The following is a 24,078-nucleotide window of genomic DNA, read 5'->3' as shown; positions in this document are numbered from 1 at the left end:
TTAAAGACTAAACTTCAGGGGCGCCTGGGTGGCTCAGTTGTTAAGCATCTGCCTTCGGCTTGGGTCATGATCACGGGGTCCGGGGATTGAGCCCCACATTGGGCTCCCTGCTCAGCGGGAAGCCTGCTTCTCCCTCTCCCACTCCCCCTGCTTGTGTTCCCTCTCTCGCTGTGTCTCTCTCTGTCAAATAAATAAATAAAATCTTAAAAAAAAATAAAAATAAATTTAAAAAATAAATAAAGGCTAAACTTGAAGGGCACCTGGAGAGCTCAGTTTGTTGAGTATATCTGTCTCTTGATTTTGCCTCAGGTCATGATCTTGGGGTTGTGAGATGGAGCCCCAGGCCTGGCTCTGCGCTCAGCGAGGATTCGCTTCTCTCCCTCTTTCTCTCCCTCTGCCCCTACTCCCGCTCGCGCATGCACTCTCTCTCTCTAAAAATAAATAAATAAAATATTTAAGAGAGAATAAAGACTAAACTTGAGAACATGATATATTAGGAATAATCTGAATTTGATCATAGTCCAAATGAAAATTTGATCATAGTCCAAATCTACTCTGAAACAGTGGTGCAATTTGAGGACAGTTATTAAAAATTTTATGGTTTTCAATTTTCTTCTAGATTTTCTTTTAACTTCTAATTTCTTATAAAAATGTTTGTGGGGATCACCTAATATATTTGTACATGTAATGAGATAGTTTATAAAAAATAACAGATATCCAAACATAGCTATTATTATTAATGTGGAAAACCAGGAGCCGTTATTGGCAAACCTCATAATATCTATCATCAACCAGAGTCAGAAGCTTCCTTAACTACTATTCACTGAATATGCTTGAGTTTCCTAAATACATATAAATTGTCCGTATCCTGTATTGCCTTAGGGGTCCTGTGTCATTAGACATCATTTTATACATTTAGATTTGCAATTTCATTTATTGTCTTTGCAGCTATATTGATTGCTGACAGATTTATAGATACTTTGGTCTCAGTGTCTATATCCAAAGGAATGCATTATGTTTTGAAATTCAATTGATACTATAAATTTTCTGTCTTAAATGTAGTTAATTACTAAATTATAAGTTAATTTCAAAACATATATTTCTTTAAGATATAAAAACAGTGGGTAATTTTCTTTATTGTGGGGCATCTGGGTGGCTCAGTTGGTTGAGTGTCTGTCTTCAGCTCAGGTCATGATCCTGTAGTCCTGGGATCAAGCCCAGTGTCAGGCTCCCTGCTCAGTGGGGACTCTGCTTCTCCCTCTCCCTCTGCTCCTCCCCCAGTGCTCATGCTCTCTCTCTCTTTTGCTCACTCTCTCTCAAATAAATCAATCAAATCTGTAAAAATTTTTTTCTTTTATTTATTGGTTTGTTGATATGTACTAATATTTCTACAACATTCACATATTTGTCAATAAATGTAATTATTTTATGAATATCCATTCAGATTCCAAGGAATATATAAGCAAATGCAAATGTAGCTTTATTTTTAATTTAACTTTTATTATTTTTTTTAAGATTTATTAATTTGTTTGAGAGAGAGAGGAGAGGGGCAGAGAGAGTCTTAAGCAGACTCCGAGCTGAGCACAGAGCCCATCACAAGGCTCGATCCCACCACTCTGAGATGAACACCTGAGCCGAAATGAGTCAGATGTTTAACTGACTGTGTCACTCAGGCATCCCTTTATTTTTAATTAAAAGAAAATTGTAGGGGCGCCTGGGTGGCTCAGTTGGTTAAGCAACTGCCTTCGGCTCAGGTCATGAACCTGGAGTCCTAGGATCAAGTCCCACGTCGGGCTGCCTGCTCAGCGGGGGGTCTGCTTCTCCCTCTGACCCTCTTCCCTCTCGTGCTCTCTGTCTCTCATTCTCTCTCTCTCAAATAAATAAATAAAATCTTTAAAAAAAAAACTGTACATGCAGTTTAGAGAATCAAATAGTTACTCAAAATTTATAATAAAAAGCAGCAGTCCTTTGACTTCAACCACCCACATGTTTTTTCCCTTTTTTAAATATATTTAAGGTGTACAATGTGGTGATTTAATATACATATTCATCGTAAAAGATTCACATCATTGAATTAACACATCCATCACTTCACATATTTACCTTTTTTTTTTTTGTAAAAACACTTAAGTTCTATTTTCTTAGCAAATTTCAGTTATACACTGCAGTAGTATCAACTATAGTCACCGTTTTATACATCAGAGCCTCACACCTCATTCATCTTATAACTGCAAGTTTGTACCGTTTTACCAACCTCTCCCTATTTCCCCACAGCCCAGCCCCAGTCCCTGGCAACTACCATTCTATTCTCTGTTTTCATGAGTTCCACTTTTTTCCCCCTTAGATTCCACATACAAGTGATACCATGCAATATTTGTTGTTCTCTGCCTGGTTTATTTCACTTAGCAAAATGTCCTCCATGTTCATCCATATTGCAAATGGCAGGATTTCCTTCTTTTTTAACATTGAACAATATTTTCTTGTGTCTGTGTGTATAACATATCTTTTCCTTACAACACGTTTTTTATCCATTTATCTGTGGACAGACACTTACATGGTTTCCACACCTTGGCTGTTGTGAATAATGCTGCAGTGGGAGTACAGATATCTCTTTAAGACAGTGATTTTGTTGGCCATCTGTTTCTTCCTTTACAACATTTATGTCTTTGTGTGTGTGTGTGTGCTGACTAGGACCTACAGTACATTGTTTAATAGAAGCAATTATGTTGCCATCCTCGTCTTGTTCTTGACAGTAAAGGAAATACTTTAACTTTCATTATTAAAAATGATGTAAATATCATTTCAATGGTGAATCATTTATAATGTTTACGTCAGTTTCAAGGGTTAAGTGTTAGAAGAATTTCCTTTATTGGGTTGAGGAAGCTCTTTCTGTTCTGAGTTTGCTAAGAGCTTTTGATCATGAATGAGAACTGAATTTTATTAATGTTTTCTACATCTATTAAGATATATACATCCTAAATATGTAGGATGTCCCTTTATTAAAAATTTCCAAACCTATAATCTAAACATAAATCATTTTACTATTGGGATCATATTGTGTCTGCATTATCTTATTTTTATTTTTATTTTTTTTTAAAGATGTTATTTATTTATTTGACAGAGAGAGACACAGTGAGAGAGGGAATACAAGCAGGGGGAATGGGAGAGGGAGAAGCAGGCTTCCCGCGGAGCAGGGAGCCCGATGTGGGGCTCGATCCCAGGACCCTGGGATCATGACCTGAGCTGAAGGCAGACACTTAATGACTGAGCCACCCAGGTGCCCCCACATTATCTTATTTTTAAATGTTAACATTATCTTGGGAACATCTCACCATATGCTTGACTTCGAAAGCATGGCTTTTAATGACTGCAGTTTTAAATCTTATGTATGTATCATACATTTCCCAATTTGAGAACACTAATGTTTTTAATTGCAAATATGGACATAAATTTGTATGCTTCCATTTCCAGTTCTTTCCATAGACTAAATTCATGGAAATGGAATTATTTGATATTTCTTTTAACTATATATACGTCCACTAGCATGATATGAGAATATCCTGTTCACACCAGCCTTATCATCATTGGATATATTACTACTGCTATTGTGTTAATACATTTTGCCCGATATATTGGGCAAAAATTATGTTTTTACTTGGATTTTAAAAATTATTCATGTTTGGGGTGCCTGGGTGGCTCTTTGGTTGAACATCCAACTCTCGATTTTGGCTCGGGTCATGATCTCAGGGTTGTGGGACCAAGCCCTGAATGGGGCTCCACCCTGGGCAGGGAGTCTGCAAGAGCTTCTCTTACTCTCCCTCTTCCTCTGCCCTCCACGCCCCCTCGCACTGGTGTGTCCTCTCACACTCTCTCAATAAATAATAAATAAATGAAATCTTTTTAAAAATTATTCATGCTTACTGGCCATTTGCATATTTTTATTTTGTGAAATGATTCTTTTATCTATTTTTCTATTCTTCTATTTTATCTGTATATGTCAAAGATATATTTAATCTTTAATTTAAAACTAACCAGTACCATCAATGTTTTCCTTTAAGGTTTCTTTCATTGCTTTTATACTTAGAAAATTCTTCTTTAAATTAGATAAATATTTATTCACATTTTCTTTAAGTTTTTCCTTAAGACTTTGATATATGTTTAAAAGTAAGGATAAAAAATATTTTTTCCAAATGTTTTGGCAGTCATCTCAATATCATTTATGGAATAGTCTTTCCTTTCTCTACTGATTAGAAAAGCCACTTAGAAAACATGCTAAATCCTTACCCACGTTAGAGTGTTTCTGGAGTTTCTGTTTTGTTCTATTGATTTGTCTATTATTGTATCATACCTGTAATTATAACATTTATAAATAGTCTCTCCTTTTTTGTTATTAAATTTTTCCCCTAGTCTCACATTTTTATTCTTCTAGATTTACTTTCAGCAAATCAGTTTTTCAAGTTCCAAAACAGATCTCTTGAGAAATTGAAATGTCATTATGTTTTTTTACTTTTTTTTTTTTTTTTTTTTTACTATAGTCAGTCTTACTAGCCAGGATGGTTTATCTTGCCTTTTATTCAGCTTTTTAAAATGGTCCTCATTAAAGTTTTGTAGTTTCCTGCATATGCTATCTGTACATTTTTGTTATGTTGATTCTTTGATGTTTGTATACTTGTTACCATTATGAATGAATTTTTCCATTAATTTTGGGGGTGTTTATGTATGTTTGAAAACCAGAGATTTTATAAATTTTTTATCAGACACCTAGTGAACTCCTTTATTTGTTTTCACTTAGTTACCTTGGGTTTTCTAGGTAGACATAGGAATCTTCTGCCAAGAATAAACTTGTCTTTCCTGTCAGTAGACCTCTATTTTCTCTTTCTCTTCATAGGTAAAATTTTGCTTCTTTGTAACAATTTAACACTTCTTTACAATAGAGAACAATCTCCTCATATCTGTGTTGGTAATAGAAGAGCTGTAATAAAGAGAACTCCAGAAAGTGTTGTATAACCTTAAGAATATAAGGAATTAGCACCCTTCATAAGACAACTTTTGTGTAGTTACAATGCTGCCCTCAAGCGGCTCTATCAAAAATGGGTGGTTGGAAAACAAGTTCTCATAACTGATAGATGTTTGTTTCCTTGGACTTGCAGAAATACTAGGATGAGCCTGTAGGAAGGGAAGATGGCTAGAGGACCTGTGTTTGGAAGTGGAAGGTGGAAACAGGGATATAAATAAATGCTGTTTGGGTTTTTACTATTAATATGACTTCATTAATACTTTCAGAGTGGATGTACAAATGAACCATCTTTAATTGTCTCACATAAGCCCTGTTTAGATATGGAATTGATTGGCTAGCTCTCTTTGGTATATAAAAGAACTATGCCAAATTTGTCATGGGAAGCTCTTGGCCACAAAATTATCAGGAACTTAGCAGGTTCAGATAAGTAATCTCTTAGGAGGCTAGCTTACGGAGCAAGTTCTCTGTTGGCATTTCAAGGTAACACCAGGCAAAGGGGTGTTTCCTGGCTTCCTGCTTAACACCACATATTTATTAAACATATGCATACCAATGATGTAATTGGTCATGGGAGACATCACTTCATGCTATTCCTCTCTCATGCCATTCTAAATTTACTTAACTGAAAGGTTACTACCCAGAACAAGAAATTGTTGCTCCCTCTTCAATGTAGCTTTTGCTTTGGGGAGTTTGGCTTTCTGAGCAGTTCCTCATCTGAACTTATATTTTCCTTTTCTTCTTTCCACTCAGGAGCTTATTGAAGAATGGGAGCAGGTTTTATGTTCTCTCCCTTGGCTCAGAAACTGTTAAAGCACTGACACAGTTGGCTAAGATTCTTTTTTTTTTTTTTTAAAGATTTTATTTATTTATTTGAGAGAGAGAATGAGATAGAGCATGAGAGTGGGGAGGGTCAGAGGGAGAAGCAGACTCCCTGCTGAGCAGGGAGCCCGATGCGGGACTCGATCCGGGGACTGCAGGATCATGACCTGAGCTGAAGGCAGTTGCTTAACCAACTGAGCCACCCAGGCGCCCGTTGGCTAAGATTCTAAAGTAACCTGAACATAGTAGGGTGGGGATAAACAGGAAAAGTTTATTCCAGTAATTAACTCTTGGCAGTAGTGTTTCCTAATGTATAAGATGTATCACACTTCACAAGTAGATACTTTGCCATATAACTATTTTACAATAGAAACAATTTTTTTTTTTGTCATTACAATGATAGAATCCCGATTGATCTCATTTGTAGGTTTTGTAGACCATCTCCTTTTCCTACATCTCAGAGTCTCTAGGGATGAATTAGAGACTTTAAGAGGTACAATGATGCAAAGAAAAGACTAGGTTCCATAAAAGTCAAATGCTTTTATTTCTTTACAACTTTGCTTAGGCTACCCCTGGTTGTTTTGAAGCATAAGGCTGCAAGATATTTTACTCCATTGATTAAACTAATCTTTGTTGAAAAGAAAATGAACCATTACAACTCTTTCAGGATATTTGGTTACTAGTGAGTGTACTAAGTAATACTAAAATTTATTGAGCTTTTATCTATATGCTAATCCTATGCTGCATGCTTTATATACACAATGAACTAAAGAATTTAAAGTGTGTCTGAATGGCTGACTGCAGTAACTATCAAGATCTCTTTGTGTAACTTTTAGATTTTTTTCTTATTCCTTTACATTTCTTTTATTTTCAGATTTGTCTATTGATGAAGAAATAATTTTTTTAAATAACTTGATGGCCTATAAAAGTCAGCTACCAACTTTGCATACTTTGTTGAGTAGGCTAAAACTATTTTTGGTAAAGGACCCCATTTTAGATTTCAAAGGACAGATCTTCACAGAAGCTAATTTCTTCAGGTACTTAATTGTCTGATGTAAATATATTTTTTTAATATTTTATTTATTTATTTGACAGAGACAAAGTGGGAGAAGGAACACAAGCAGGGGCAGTGGGAGAGGGAGAAGCAGGCTTCCTGCTGAGCAGGGAGCCTGAGGAGAGGCTCAAACCCAGGACCCTGGGATCATGATCTGAGCTGAAGGCATACGATTAACGACTGAGCCACCCAGGCGCCCCGATGTAAATATTTTTAAAGAAGAAAATATTCTTTGTATGCTCCAAAGTCTAGATGTTATCAATAATAATATATTATCATTGCTTTACATCAATTCCAGTTTTAATCATTTTATTAAATTATTATTTAATTTGGCTACATTTAGTATGTACCTTGCTTTTAATAAACACTAATTTAATGTTTATTTTTTTTTTGTTAAGGGAATGTTTCTCTTTTCAAGAAGATTTGAAAGGTCTAGTGGAAGAAGATTTTTACATGGATAAAGAGAACTTTAGTCAGGAAAAGCTAGAAGATACAGTAGGTTTAAATCAAACTGTAATACTTGCTTTCAGTAATAGTTTTACAAAAGTTAGTAATTTATAATTTTAGTAATATGCATTGACCATCTACTAATGTCAAGTTAAAAAAGACTTGGTAATGAGTGGGTTGAATATATCAATAATGAAGTCAAATTTACCTTAAGATAGTGATTCTAAACCTTGGCTACACATTGGAATTACTTGGAGAGTTTTAATAAAATACTGAAGCCTGGGTCCTACTCAGATATATTCTGATTGAACTGGTCTGTTGTGCAGCCCAGGTATAGTGAATTAAAAAACGTCTCTTAATGATGTTAATAAATCTACCTGGTATAGGACATTAAGTGGTCATATTCTAGTTAAAAAATTGGAAATCAGAGCTAGAAATGTTTATTTTTATTTGTGAGTTATACACAAAACAGCACTTACATTATGTAAGAGAAGGGATCTCATTGAAGTAGTAAGAATAAAGATGGTCTGAGACTTCATTTTAGATGCTGCCAGTGGTTAATAAGGAAGATAGCATCTTTGCATATTAAAGATCAAATTCCTCAAAGGCAGCCCCTCTTTTTTAGCGTACAGTTCTAATAGCACACAAAATTGTTATTATGATATTAGTGTGTAAAGAATTTTAGCAGTTGAGAGTGCAAATAACTTTTTGCAGTTTAACAAACTTGAAAAACTAGGCCCACATAGATTAGATGCATTTACAAAGTTACTTTAAACATTTTTTTGAGACAACTGAAAATATTTCACATTTGGGGCTTTTCTTAAAACATTCAAAGGAGATAGATATAGTTGTAGATATAGATAGAGATACAGACACAGATATAGATATCTTAAGGCATTTAAAGGGTTTCCTTACAAATAAAAATTTTAACACACATGGTAAAAAAAAACAAAACAACACACACACACGGTGACAGTATATTAATTCACTTATTGGCCCCTTTTCTCTAGTCCCCCTCTCCCTCACCTATTAGCTCTGAGAATTATGCACGTAGAGTCTAGTTCTGTAGGAATGAAAGAGAAGCATATTTAATGGAGTGTAGTGAAGATCCATTCCATTTCATCTACCCTTTTTATTTCTCCCCATTAACCATCTCTTATCTACTGCAGTGATTATTTTTAATTCAGAAGTTTAAAAATTTGTTATTAGCCCAAAAGAAGATATTTTTGCATCTAGGATACTGTACATCACTAGTGTAATCAGTGGCCATAAAGGACATTACTCAGAACATTGCTTGTAATATATTTTTTTACTACTATACCTCTGTTTTTTTTTAAATGTTTTCATAACATTAAAAATTTTGAATGTTTAGTTTAAAATTTGATACACCAATTAAACAAATTATCTATGTTTATAAGTCTAGAAATATTTATCTGGAAAACTTCCCTAAAAGCTTCTTTTACTTATACTATTTCAGCCATCAATTTTGCCTGAGTGTGAATTCTTAATACCTACAAGCCTCAAACAAGAAGTTGATATTCCATCACTCTCCAAACTGAAGGAATCCTTAAACTTAATGCCAGAAATAATAAATTATACAGATGAAAGTGAAAAGCTTTTCAGAATAGGTGAGAATAAATTTAAAAATCTATTACTTGTAAAAACTACTTAATAATGTTTGTTATAAAAATATGTTGATTAAACTGTTTTCTGAACCTCCAGTTTTTTAAGAAGTTAGGGGTGTGGGGATGGGTTAGCCCGGTGATGGGTATTAAGGAGGGCACATACTGCATGGAGCACTGGGTGTTATACGAAAACAATGAATTCATAGATCACTACATCAAAAACTAATGATGGGGCATCTGGGTGGCTCAGTTGGTTAAGTGACTGCCTTCAGCTCAGGTCATGATCCTGGAGTCCCGGGATCGAGTCCCACATCGGGCTCCCTGCTCAGCAGGGAGTCTGCTTCTCCCTCTGACCCTACCCCCCTCATGCTCTCTCCCTCTCATTCTCTCTCTCTCTCAAATAAATAAATAAAAATCTTTAAAAAAAAAAAACTAATGATGTATGGTGGCTAACATAACATAATAAAATAAAATAAAATTTAAAAAAAATTTTTTAATTAAAAAAAAGAAGTGTTCTTCAGGTTACATGTTGAACTCTCAGAATTATTATTGATGAGACTCTTTTCTCATTGTCTTTCTCTTTATAATTTAACATATATATGTATATATATATATAAGTTAACTTATATAACTACAAACTTAAAACGTCTCTAAAATTAACCATTTCAAGATAATTATACAAATAAACTAAATCACCTATGACTACTAATTTTTTAAAGTTGTTTTCTTATAAACAATGACAAAGCACTAACAACTTCTTTTTTTTTTTTTTAAAGATTTTATTTTTTTGACAGAGAGAGACACAGTCAGAGAGGGAACACAAGCAGGGGGAGTGGGAGAGGGAGAAGCAGGCTTCCCGCGGAGCAGGGAGCCCGATGCGGGACTCGATCCCAGGACCCCGGGATCATGATCTGAGCCGAAGGCAGACGCTTAACCGACTGAGCCACTCAGGCGCCCCAAAGCACTAACAACTTCTATGCTGACTTTAGTTAGATATAGAGAAGCTCAGAGTGAGGTTATGATTCATGGAATCAGATGACTGGGAGAATCATAACCTAAAATGTAGAAGCTTTTATCCCAGTTAGACTTAGTAAATATTGTTGAATTCTTTCTAATGACAATTGAAGCCCAAATATTTATCCTTTTATAAATTCCAATTGAAATCATCAAAGATATATATTAGGGAAGAGTGAAGGGAGATTTATGATATCCATTGAGAAGAGGGATGCTTGCCATTACTAGACCACAAACCTGAAGGAATTCTTATAGACAAGACTAAATCAAGTGAATTACTGATTAGCCTACAAGTGAAAGCAAGGGAATGAAAAGTCAGCCTGAGTAAGTTGATCAAATTCATACCAGAACTTATAAATATAGCAGAGCTTAAAACTGCAGGGTTACCCATTGGCTTATTAGCAGGACACAGATCCATGAATGCTAATATAAAGGGCACTTGACTTTACTGAAGGACTGTGGTGGTACACTCTCAGCCTTCAGTTCACTCTGATGGTATACTAAATAAAACAGTCATTGCCACAGAGGAACGGACAACATTACAAAAAAACTGATACAGTAGTATTTATGCTGATAGTAGACTTTCTTACTTTTCTTTTCAGATCTTACTACCAAGCATGGAATTGACATTGAGGATATAAAATGCAGCTTCACAGAGATTTTGGCCATTCAAAGCTATTGTGAACCAGAGTACAGTGAACCAGGTAGAAATTTTGGATAAATCATTGAGTTTATCAGTGGTTACCCATATCTGATGTAAAAGTACAATACATTCACATGGAAGGTCTACTATGAGACAGTTTTCATGTTTAAAATTTGATTATTGCAATCCAAGTTGTCATTTTTTTCTCATATCTGTCCATTTACATTTGTTACTATTAGTTACTCATTATCCTTCTAGCATCAAAACTGAATAATATACAGAGAGTTACAAAGATTGAGGAAAAGGAATGGAGGAAATAGCATTAATATTAAAATCAGAAATCATATTATAGTTCAGTAAATAAAATTTTATATTTTATCTCAGTATTAGTAATCTTGCTGACCCTTGTTACACTTTTGTAAATTTAACTTTTTAATCACCCAAAGCAATCCTATCATTACTGTTACTGTTATTATCATACCAGATTTGGACTCTGAATCATCTTTTGTTCCACTGTAATGCCAAGTTGTGTTGCTTCTTAACTATGTTGATGATACTATTATTTAGTTACATGTATTTTATTTATTTGTTTATTTATTTATTTTAGTGGTGGTAGGGGGAGGTAGACAGAGGGAGAGGGAGAGAGAGAATCTTATACAGGCTCCAACGCCCAGTGTGGGGCCTAATCTCACAACCCTGAGATCATGACCTGAGCCAAAATCAAGAGTCCGACGCTTAACCGACTGAGCCAACCAGGTGCTCCTTTAGTTACATTTATAATCGAATCACATTTATCATCTATTTGGAAGTTTATTGCTTTATTTATGAAAGTGATAGAAACACTACTTATGAATAAATTAGTTTCAGTTTCTCAAGCCCACTCTATAAATATGTAACTCTGTGCTGGGCCACCCAGACTTACTAAGATGAAGAATTAGTCTCCATTAATACTATTTACTTAACATCACCAATATTTAGTATGAAGATAAAAATAGTACTGTCTCCTAAGTACTGACAACATAAGTTGTCAGAATTGAAAGCATTATTTCACATAAAACTCTTAGAATTTATATCATACAGTAAACAATAAAGTTTAGTTGTCAATGTATTTTTTAAAAATCACCACTATCACTGTTGAGATAGCATGTGACATATGTGTAATTCCTTAGATGGAAATTTAAAACTGTTATTTTGTATTTCAAGTAACTGAAATGTCTTTTTATTGAAAATCTTTGTTGTAGCAGAATGATCAACATCATAGTTGCTTACAAAAAGTTCTAAACTATACTTAATTTTATTCAATGTTTATGTAATTAATTATTTTTTAAACTTTTTGTATTCTAGTAGAGTTAGAAATGCCATTAACTCATCTACATCTAACAAACCAACATTCTTCCGTGACTTCATTATGTACAGGACTTCAGACATTTCCATTTTCTCCTATTTGTAAAATGTAAGTAAAGATTATAGCTAGAACTCAAATTGCAATTCAGAATAACTAGTCCTTAATTAAATCCCTCCATATAAAGGCAATTTACAAGATACCTCTGTGAAAAAAAAGTAAGAGAGGACAATGTCTATAGTAAGCAAATAGAATATATGAATATATATGTACATACTTTAAAAAAATTTTTAATACTATTTTTTAAATTTAAATTCAATTAATTAACATAGAGCATATTATTAGTTTCAGAGGTAGAGGTCAGTGATTCATCAGTCTTATATAATACACAGTGCTCATTACATCATGTACCCTCCTTAATGTTCAGCACCCAGCCACTCCATCCCCTTTTCCCCTTCCCTTCCAGCAACCCTCAGTTTGTTTCTTATGGTTTGTCTCCCTCTCTGATTTCATCTTGTTCTATTTTTCCCTCCCTTTCCCCATGCTCCTCTGTTTTGTTTCTTAAATTCCACATAGGAGTAAAATCATATGAGAATTGTCTTTCTCTGATTGACTTATTTCGCTTAGCATAATACCCTCTAGTTCCATCCATCTCATTGCAAATGATAAGATTTCATTTTTTTGATGGCTGAGTAGTATTCCATTGTATATATATACCACATCTTCTTTATCCATTTATCTGTCAATGGACATCTGGGCTCTTTCCATAGTTTGGCTATTGTGGACATTGCTGCTATAAACATTGGGGTGCAGGTCCCCCTTTGGATCACTACATTTGTATCTTTGGGGTAAATACCCAGTAGTGCAATTGCTGGGTCATAGTGTAGCTCTATTTTCAACTTTTTGAGGAACCTCTATACTGTTTTCCAGAGTGGCTGCACCAGCTTGCATTCACCAACAGTGTGAGAGGGTTCCACTTTCTCTGCATCCCTGCCAACATCTGTTGTAATTAATTTTAGCCATTCTAACCCGTGTAAGGTGGTATCTCATTGTGGTTTTGATTTGTATTTCCCTGATGCCGAGTGATGTTGAACATTTTTTTCATGTGTCTATTGGCCATTTGTACATCCTTGTTTTTATATTTATGGAATATCTTTAGAAAGACACACAAGAATCAGGTAGCTTTGGTTGTGTCTGGAAGGGAACTGGGACCTGGCAATATGGGAGCTAGCAAGTGATAGAGCCAGTTCTTTTATAGTTTTAGTATTTTGAATGTGAACATGTTACCATTAAAAATAAACAACTTGAAAAATTGTGAAGATTCTGGCACTACAACTATTTGCTTAGGATCTTGCCATTGGATACCTGCCAAGGGTACTGCCTCCATTGGCACTCACTGCTACGAAAGACAGTGTAGTGGTATATTCGTTTGCTCAGGCTGCCTTAACAAATACCATAGACTGAATGGCTTAAACACCCAGTCTATGGTAAATAAATTTAAATTTATTTATTCACAGTCTGGAGGCTAGAAGTCTTAAGATTAAGATATTAGCAGGGTTGGATTCATTATGAAATGTCTTTTTTTGGCTTCATCTTAGGTAACTATCTTCTACATTTCTCTTCTTTTTTTGTTCTTTAAAGATTTTATTTATTTATTTGAGCTTTATTTTTTTCTTTTTTTAATTTTTAAATTTTAATTCAGTTAGTTAACATACAATGTATTGTTAGTTTCAGAGGTAGAGGTCAGTGATTCATCAGTCTTACACACTACACAATGCTCATTATATCACATGCCCTCCTTAATGTCCATCACCCAGTTACCCCATTCCCTTACCCCTCCCCCCCAGCAACCCTGTTTGTTTCCTGTGATTAAGAGTTTCTTATGGTTTGTCTCCCTCTCTGATTTCATCTTGTTCTATTTTTCCCTCCCTTCCCCCATGCTCCTCTGTTTTGTTTCTTAAATTCCACATAGGAGTGAGATCATATGATATTTGTCTTTTTCTGATTGACTTATTTCACTTAGCATAATGCCCTCTAGTTCCATCCATGTGTTGCAAATGGCAAGATTTCATTTTTTTGATGGCTTAGTAGTATTCCATTGTATATATATATACCATATCTTCTTTTTTTTCCAGTTGTCTCAGATGTCATAGTTTATTTTATTTATTTTTCTTTTTTTTACTTTCATTTCTTTTTTTTATTATGTTCAGTTAGCCAACATATAGTACATCATTAGTTTTTGATATAGTGCTCAATGATTCATTGCCTAATTTGTTGGCATATAGTTGTTCATAATATGTTCTTATAATTGTATTTCTTTGGTGTTGGTTGTGATCTCTCCTCTTTCATTCATGATTTTATTTATTTGGGTCCTTTCTCTTTTCTTTCCATAAGTCTGGCCAAGGGTTTATTAATCTTACTAATTCTTTCAAAGAACCAGCTCCTAGTTTCATTGATCTGTTCTACTGTTCTTTTGGTTTCTATTTCATTGATTTCTGCTTTAATCTTTATTGATTGTCTTCTCCTGCTGGGTTTAGGCTTTATTTGCTGTTCTTTCTCCAGCTCCTTTAGGGTGTAAGGTTAGGTTGTATATTTGAGACCTTTCTTGTTTCTTGAGAAAGTCTTTTATTGCTACATACTTCCCTCTTAGGACTGCCTTTGCTGCATCCTAAAGGTTTTGAACAGTTGTGTTTTCATTTTCATGTTCCCATGAATTTTTTAAATTCTTCTTTAATTTCCTAGTTGACCTGTTCCTTCTTTAGTAGGATGCTCTTTGGCTTCCATGTATTTGAGTTCTTTCCAAATTTCTTCTTGTAAGTGAGTTCAAGTTTCAAAGCATTGTGGTCTGAAAATATGCAGGGAATGATCCCAATCTTTTGGTACCAGTTGAGACTTGATTTATGACCCAGGATGTGATCTATTCTGGAGAGTGTTTCATGTGCACTTGAGAAGAATGTGTATTCTGTTGCTTTAAGATGGAATGCTCTGAATGTATCTGTGAAGCCCATCTGGTCCAAAGTGTCATTCAAAGCCCTTGTTTCCCTGTTGATCTTCTGCTTAGATGATTGTCCATTGCAGTGAGAGGGGTGTTAAAGTCCCCTACGATTATTGTATTATTATCAATGTGTTTCTTTAATTTTGTTATTAGTTGGTTCATGTAATTAGCTGCTCCCATGTTAGGGGCATAAATATTTACAATTGTTAGATCTTCTTGTTGGATAGACCCTTTAATTATGATATAGTGTCCTTCCTCCTCTTATTACAGTCTTTGGTTTAAAATCTAATTTGTCTGATAAAAGGATTGCCACCCCAGCTTTCTTCTGATGTCCATTAACATGATAAATGGTTTTCCACCCCCTCACTTTCAATCTGGCAGTATCTTTGGGTCTAAAATGGGTCTCTTGCAGACAGCATATCGATGGGTCTTGCTTTTTTTATCCAATCTGATACCCTGTGTCTTTTGATTGAGGCATTTAGCTCATTTACATTCAGAGTAACTATTGAAAGATGTGAATTTAGTGCCATTGTATTACCTGTAAAGTCACTGTTTCTGTTTATTGTCTTTGTTCCTTTCTGGTCTATGTTACTTTTGGGCTCTCTCTTCACTTAAAAGATCACTTTTAATATTTCTTGCAGGGCTGGTTTAGTGATCACAAATTCTTTATAGTTTCTGTTTGTCCTGGAAGCTCTTTATCTCTCCTTCTATTTTGAATGACAGCCTAGCTGGATAAAGTATTTTTGGCTGCATATTTTTCTCATTTAGCACCCTGAATATATCATGCCAGGCCTTTCTGGCCTGCCAGGTCTCTGTGGCTAGGTCTGCTGCCAGTCTAATGTTTGTACTCTTGTAGGTTACAGACCTCTTGTCCCGAGCTGCTTTCAGGATTTTCTCTTTGTGAGATTTGCGAGTTTCACTATTATATGTCGGGATGTTGACTTATTTTTATTGATTTTGAGGGGGGTTCTCCTGCCTCCTCGACTTGAATGCCTATTTCCTTCCCCAGATTAGGGAAGTTCTCTGCTATAATTTGCTCCAATATACCTTCCCCCCTTCTCTCTTTCCTCTTCTTCTGGGATCCCAATTATTCTAATATTGTTTTGCTTTATGGTATCACTTATCTCTCAGATTCTCCCCTTGTGATCTAGTAGTTGTTTATCTCTCTTTTTCTCTGCTTCTTTATTCTCCATCATGTTGTCTTCTATATCACTAATTCTCTCTTTTGCCTCATTTATCCTAGCAGTTAGAGCCTCCATTTTTGGTTGCATTCATTAATAGCCTTTTGATTTCAACTTGATTAGATTTTAGTTCTTTTATTTCTCCAGAAAGGGATTCCCTACTGTCTTCTATGCTTTTTTCAAGCCAGCTAGTATCGTTATTCTGAACTCTAGTTCCAACATCTCACTTTTGTCCATAGTGATTAGGTCCCTGGCAGTCAGTACTCTCTTGTTCTCTTTTTTGAGGTGAGTTTTTCCATCTTGTCATTCTGTCCAGAGAAGAATAAATGAACGAGAGAACAAAATACTAAAATGGCAATAATGACCCCAGACAAATATACACTAAGCAAATCAACTGAAACCAAGAAAAAAATTAAAATTTTTTTCTCTAATTCTCTAATTTCTCTAATTCAGAAGAGACCTGAAACCAAGAAAAAAAATTAAAATTAAAAAAAGAGAGAGAGACTATAATCAGACAGGTGAACAGAACAGAGCAATACACTGGATCCTGTGTTTGTTTTGGTCTGTTTGTCAGAAAATTAGATCCCAAAATTGTAAAGAAAGAAAAACTTATATATATGTACAAAAATAAAATCAAATACATTGAAAGGATAGAATATAACTGTAAAGATGAAAATTTAAAAAGACTTTAACAAAAAAAAAGAAGAAGAAGAAAAAAGAGAGAATATGATCAGACAGGTGAAGAGAACAGAGCCATACACTAGATTCTGGGTGTATTTTGGTCTGTTGTTAGAAGAAACTCCATCCCAAAACTGTAAAGAAAGAAAAACTTATATATGTACAAAAATAAAATTAGGGGCGCCTGGGTGGCTCAGATGGTTAAGCGTCTGCCTTCGGCTCGGGTCATGATCCCAGCGTCCTGGGATCGAGTCCCACATTGGGCTCTCTGCTCCTTGGGAGCCTGCTTCTCCCTCTGCCTCTCTCTCTCTCTCTCTCTGTCTCTCATGAATAAATAAAATCTTTAAAAAAAAAATAAAATAAATTAAATTAAATTAAATACAATGAAAGGATAGAATTTAACTGCAAAAATGAAAATTAAAAGATAAAAGAAAAGTAAAAAAAGAAGGAATATAAACAGGTGAACAGAACAGAGCAATACACTATATCCGGAGTGTATTTTGGTCAGTTTGTTAAAAGAAACTACATCCCAAAATTGTAAAGAAAGAAAAACTTATATATATACAAAAATAAAATCAAATACATTGAGAGGATAGAATGTAACTGTAAAGAAAATTTAAAAAGACTTCAACAAAAAAAAGAAGAAGAAATAAGAGAGAATATGATCAGACAGGTGAAAAGAACAGAGCCATACACTAGATTCTGGGTGTATTATGGTCTATTTGTTAGAAGAAACTGCATACCAAAATTGTAAAGAAAGAATAACTTATACAAAAATAAAATTAAATCCAATGAAAGTATAGAATGTAACTGTAAAAATGAAAATTAAAAAATATTTTTAAAAGAGTTGATAAAATAAAAAATTGGTTGAAAAAAGAAAGAGAAAAAAATTAACATTGAAAGACTAAAGAATCATGGGGAAAAAAACCATGAATTCTATATACTATTATCCCTTAGTGCTGGAGTTTTGCAGTTCTGTATGATTGGTAAACTTAGTCTTAGCCAGATGTTCTTGCTGATCTTCTGGGGGAGGGTCCTGTTGCACTGATTCTCAGGTGTCTTTGCCCTGGGTGGAATTGCACTGGGGGCCAGGCTAAGCAAGCTGCTCCAGATTGCTCTATGTGGCTTTTGTTCCCTGAAGGTTTTCTGTGCCACTTTAGAGGATGAGAATGAAAATGGCGGCCTCCCAATCTCCAGCCCCAGAGCCAAAACCCCCTCAGAGTGCCCTCAGAGAAAAGCAGTCAGTCACTCCTGTCTTGCTGGTCTCCATCCACACATAGTGCTCACCCAGCCTGTGACCAAGCGTTTCTATCTGAGGCATGCAACCCCATTTCGAGTCTCTAAGCCAGGAGAGAAAGAAGGGGTCTCGCTATGGTTCCGCTGCTTGCTGAGCCCAACTGGGTGGTGGTTCATGGTATATGGCAACCCTGAGCTGAGAGCCCACTTCTGGGCTCGCTGATTGCATCCGGCTTTCCTGCTCTGATGCCTGGGAGCTCTTCTGCACTCAGGCACCTCCAGTCTTCCTGTGACCCCAGGGATCCTGAGACCACACTGTCCCACCTAGGATTCCACCCCCACTTCACCACCTGAGCACCTTTCAGTCAGGGATGTCCCTCACCAGAGCAGACATCTAAAAGTGCTGATTTTGCACTCCACTGCTATATCACTTTCCAGTGCCGGCTTATGGAGGCTTCCTCCCCTTGCAGTTTATCTTCCCCATATATCACCTCGGATTCACTTCTCTGCACCTCCTACCTTGCAGAAAGTGGTCACTTTTCTATTTGTAGATTTGCAGCTTTTCTTTTCTTAGCTCTCCGCTTGAGTTTGCAGGTGTTCAGGATGATTTGATAGCTATCTAGCTGAATTCCTGGGACCAGATGAAACTAAGGTCTCCTACTCCTTTGCCATCTTGGACTATCTCTGATTTTATTTATTTATTTGAGAGAGAGAAAGAGAGCATGAGCAGGGGGAGGGGCAGAGGGAGAGAGAGAAACAGACTCCCTGCTAAGCGTGGAGCCCAATGTGGGGACTGAAGCAGGGCCCCATCCCAGGATCCCAAGATCATGACCTGAGCTAGAGTCAGCCTCTTTTTTTTTTTTTTAAAGATTTTATTTATTTATTTGAGAGAGAGAGAATGAGAGACAGAGAGCACGAGAGGGAAGAGGGCAGAGGGGGAAGCAGACCCCCCCGCCGAGCAGGGAGCCCAATGCGGGACTCGATCCCGGGACTCCGGGATCATGACCTGAGCTGAAGGCAGTCACTTAACCAACTGAGCCACCCAGGTGCCCCATCTACCTTTCTCTTCTTACAATCCTCCGTGCATGTCTGTGTCCCAATGTCCTGTGCATATTGGATTAGCACCCATCTTAACCACCCCATTTTAACTTAATTACCTCTTTAAAGGCCCTATATCCAAATACAGTCATATTCTGAGGCACTGCGAGTTAGGGTTTCGATATGATTGGAATTTAGCCCATAATAAGTAGTTAAGAGCCCTGAACTACAGCCAGATTTCCCGGCTGTATCACTTACCAGCTCGGACCTTAATTGCCCTGTGCCTCAGTTTCCTTATCTGTAATATTGGGATATTAATAGTATATACCTTTCAGGGTTGTTATGAGGTCTTCTAAAAGATTGTCATAGCTCTCTGACCAGGAATAGCCAAGGATCACAGGGCAGTGTGGATAGGGGTCCATCAATAGATTTGTCTATCAAATTACTTTCCTAGGAGTACTAGGGATCACATCCCGTCTCTAACACAGGACATCCACTGACCTTGTTTACCTCTGTCGATGTGGTATTGGTGTTGGGGAACTAGACATGTAGAACCAAGTATTGATCCACAAATCTGCTCAATACCCCATTGTTATTGCACAGAATGGTCTGTAATCTCAGAATTGACACTGCAGGGCTGGATCATTATATTCTAGTTTGAGCCAAAATTGTATAGCTTAATGGCCCAGCATCTTTGCCCTCCAGTGGAGTCTGAGATAGCTTTGGTTGCTATCTTTTATCATGTGGCATACATGTAACTTAATGTGTTCTAAGTTTGATTAGTCTGCTATCCTGGAATTGTCACTCCATTTCCCTGCTCTTACACCAGTTACAAAACTAGGAACATAACCAGTACAGCCTCTTTCTTCTTCACTGTAGTCCTGAAACTAAATGTGTCCTAAAACAATACATTATCAGGAAAATTACAGGAAAGTCTACAAGTCTCTAATGAATTGTTCCCAGAATGGATGCTTTGGGAGCTGAGTACTGAGTTTTGACTTTTTAGCTATGATTGACTAATCTGTCAAAGGAGACTTCTATTGCGTATTTGGGAGCAACTGGAACAACTCATCACTAACTGCTCAGGTTTCTATTAATGGTCTCAGGAAGGTGTCACAGCACACGATGGAGGAGCCTGGTATTGAGAGCCCCAATTACCTTTATCTTCTGGCAAAGAATTGTGTCATTTGGGGGATAAATCTGTGATATACAAAACTCTACCATGAACCAGAACTGCCCATATCAGATATGAACTCTAAAAAATCTCATGGAACAAGTACAGAACCTACTTCTAATTTGTTTAAATACTTTTATCCCTTTGCTGAGGTGCAGATGTTTATTTGCAGGACCTGTACTGTCTTTTTTAGTGCTCTTTTACTCCACATACCCTAATTCATCTGTTAAGGCAGATTGACAATCAGAAAGAGAAACTAGCAGAAATTAGTACAATCTTGAATTTCAATCTGATATTAAAAGCATTTACTTAACTATCAAAAATTCCTGTTAATCACACAAGTTACATATCTACTTATTGAAACTCAACTAATTAGAATTTATGAAATTTAAATCTTATCTATGTATTATGATTTGCCTAAGTTAGAACAAAAAAGACTTTTTAAAATTAGCCAAAGGTTCTGGGGCCATTTGAAACAACTTAAAGAGGTCATTTCATCACTGCTATATTGATTAGCAAGAGGTAAATCACTTCCATTTGGTTTATGAATATAAAAAAACCTTAAAATTCCTATTCTAAAAATGGGTTTTCACCTCATCTGTGAATCTAAAAACAAAGAAAAAAGTGTTAAAATAAAAAAAAACAACAGAAGGGGAAAATAATGTGTAATGTTACTGTACTCTTAATTTGCTTTTATGGCCCCAATTACTTTTATTTCAGAATACAACATTTTGGCTGGAAATATATCCAGTTAACAAGTATTTTGGGTGCTTACCACATGTCAAACCCTGTGCTAGATTTTATGGCGCTAAAAAGAAAAGTCTGTGTAACACCGGACTTTATTTCCATACTGGTTACTTAATTCTGAACATATTTTTATATATGACCAAACAATATATCAAATTCAGACATGTCTTCAGAAAGTTCCATTAAGAGTGAGAATATTTGTTTATATTATGGCCTTCTGTTGGACTTGGCTTGCTTTCCTTTTGCTTTAAAGTAATTGCCTATAATCTGAGGTGTCTGGTTGTCAGAGATCTTGGTAAGGTTCAAGAATTATCTAGAATCTCACAGTTTGTCATCTCATCCTAGATTTTAGATTATGTAGGTAAATTGGATAGCTTAGACATAAAACAGCTTTCTGCGGCCCAGGACTGTCAACTCAACTAGCAGTACTTATAATTAGCATGCCCACATTTGTTCCATATGAACAGAGAAACAACACAATCAATTCTTGCCTTGGAGTGAGAGGTTTGGGGGCATAGATTAAGGGGTTTGAGGATTAATGTTATCTTCCCTACCAAGGCTAGTAACTTCATAGCTACTGATAAGCTGTGATTTACACTAATTGTCATGCATCTTCCTTTCTCTTCCTAGCACCCCAAAACATGCAAACAGACATACATCACTCATTCACACACCCACCAAGATGGAAGCACCTGAACTAAACTTTAGCACTAAACTTTTACCTTCCTAAGAAGGTAGAGCAGACAGGACTTTTTCATAATTCTGATCCTCAACCAGCAGAGGCTCCAGAATTTGTTTAGGATGGACTTGGGGACAGCAATTTTGGAAAAAAATTGTTAAAGCTACTGTCTTGTATGGAAAGTACAGTAATTTTACTTAAATTATATTTTTAATTTGGGTGGCTTATAGGGTTGGTGCTGCCACACTTCATGGAAAGAAGTGCTAAAACCCTCCTAAGTCAGCCTCCTTTGGCTCCAGGTTTCATTGAGGGAGATAGAGGTAGGAGTTAAGGTATAGGCAAGCAGGAGCAATTAAAGAGGCTAACAAATTGCCAAAACTTCCAAAGGGAGGAAAAGTAAGTATATGAAATTTGGTCTATGAAACTCTACTTCAATTTAACATTTATAGAGTAAATTTTTCACTTGCTTTTGAGTGTAAAAAAATACTTAGAAAAATAATTTTCTTAAAATAAAATTTTATTACATGGTGAGATGAGCACTGGTGTTATACGCAACTAATGAATCACTGAACACTACATCAAAACTAATGATGGGCGGCTGCAGCCTTGCTCTGGTCCCTGTGGCAGGCAGCCAAGCTGTGTCTCCTCCTCTGCCACCGCCATATTGTCTGTGTGAGGAGAGGGGAGAGCCGCCGCTGCCGCTTCCACCAGAGTTTAAAGAAAACAGGTCTGAAACAAGGTCTTACCCCCAGCTGCTTCCCAACACAGTGACCACCACATCTCCAAACATCAAGTCCACCTTCGTTCACCAACCTGTCAGACATGTCGGGACCCGTGCCAAGCAGGGCCAGAGTTTACACAGATGTTAATATGCACAGACCCCGAGAGAGCGTATTGGAATTACGAGTCACACGTGGTGGAGGGTAGGGTAATCAAGATGACTACCAGCTGCTTCGAAAATTAGGCCGGGGTAAATACAGTGAAGTATTTGAAGCCATCAACATCACAAATAATGACAAAGTTGTTAAAATTCTCAAGCCAGTAAAGAAGAAGAAAATCAAGCGTGAAATAAAATTTTGGAGAATTTATGAGGCGGTCCCAATATCATCACACTGGCAGACATTGTAAAAGACCCTGTGTCACGAACCCCTGCCTTGGTTTTTGAACACGTAAACAACACAGACTTCAAGCAATTGTACCAGACGTTAACAGACTATGATATTCTATTTTACATATATGAGATTCTGAAGGTCCTGGATTATTATCACAGCATGGGAATTATGCACAAATGTGAAGCCCCATAATGTCATGATTGATCATGAGCATAGAAAGCTACGACTAATAGACTGGGGTTTGGCTGAGTTTTACCCTCCTGGTCAAGAATATAATGTCAGAGTTTCTTCCCAATACTTCAAAGGTCCTGAGCTACTTGTAGACTATCAGATGTACGATTATAGTTTGGCTATGTGGAGCTTGGGTTGTATGCTGGCAAGTATGATCTTCCGGAAGGAGCCATTTTTCCATGGCCATGATAATTATCAGTTGGTGAGGACAGCCAAGGTTCTGGGGACAGAAGATTTATATGACTATATTGACAAATATAACATTGAATTAGATCCACGTTTCAACGATATCTTGGGCAGACACTCCCGTAAGCGATGGGAACACTTTGTCCACAGTGAAAACCAGCACTTGGTCAGCCCTGAGGCCTTGGATTTCTTGGACAAGCTGCTGCGATACGACCACCAGTCATGGCTTACCGTAAGAGAGGCCGTGGAGCACCCCTATTTCTATACTGTTGTGAAGGACCAGGCTCTAATGGGCTTGTCTAGCATGCCGGGGGGCAGTACACCTGTCCGCAGCACCAATATGATGTCAGGGATTTCTTCAGTGCCAACGCCTTCACCCCTTGGACCTCCGGCAGGCTCACCAGTGATTGCTGCTGCCAGCCCCCTTGGGATGCCTATTCCAGCTGCTGCTGGTGCTCAGCAGTAATGGCCCCTTCTGTCTCTTGATGCCTAAGCAGAGGTGGGGGAGTCCTCACTTTCCTTGATGCAGCTTGCACCTGGCGGGGAGGGGTGAAATACTTCAGAAGCACTGTGTCTGAACCGTTTCTTGTGGATTTGCAGTAGTTCAGTCATAAAAAAAAAAAAAAATTATAATACGCTGATTTTCTTTTTTTTTTTTAACTTGAACTTTTCATAACTCGGGATTCCCTGAAAAATTACCTGTAGGTAGAATACTTCACGGACAACATCTTTCCCCCCTTTCAAATTCAGTTTCTCATCGCTAAAGGACAAAGATGAACCAACCTCAATCCCGGCTGCTTCATTTGGGTGGAGATATCTTCCCATGTCCACCATTGCTCCCCAACCATCCCACACTATGG

At 36.6% G+C, this 24,078-nt stretch overlaps 1 protein-coding gene and 1 pseudogene across 1 annotated transcript in view; both read left to right on the top strand.

The window, feature by feature from the left end:
• Positions 1 to 24,078, top strand: part of SHOC1 (shortage in chiasmata 1) — an 84,746-nt gene that overhangs the window by 15,532 nt on the left and 45,136 nt on the right. The window contains exons 5-9 of the mRNA XM_045882923.1: positions 6,711 to 6,873; positions 7,289 to 7,403; positions 8,815 to 8,965; positions 10,579 to 10,680; positions 11,964 to 12,072. Of these exons, the coding sequence (XP_045738879.1) occupies positions 6,711 to 6,873; positions 7,289 to 7,403; positions 8,815 to 8,965; positions 10,579 to 10,680; positions 11,964 to 12,072 (640 nt within the window). The remainder of the gene's footprint in view (positions 1 to 6,710; positions 6,874 to 7,288; positions 7,404 to 8,814; positions 8,966 to 10,578; positions 10,681 to 11,963; positions 12,073 to 24,078) is intronic.
• LOC123849899 (casein kinase II subunit alpha-like) lies at positions 22,384 to 23,829 on the top strand (annotated as a pseudogene).

Source organism: Mirounga angustirostris, unplaced genomic scaffold (genome assembly GCF_029215605.1).
Source record: "Mirounga angustirostris isolate CCGP_5_RB_7025 unplaced genomic scaffold, mMirAng1.0.hap1 SCAF_15, whole genome shotgun sequence".
Taxonomy (NCBI): domain Eukaryota; kingdom Metazoa; phylum Chordata; class Mammalia; order Carnivora; family Phocidae; genus Mirounga; species Mirounga angustirostris.
Note: the sequence above shows the minus strand (reverse complement) of the source record. Positions and strands in the feature narration are given on the sequence as shown.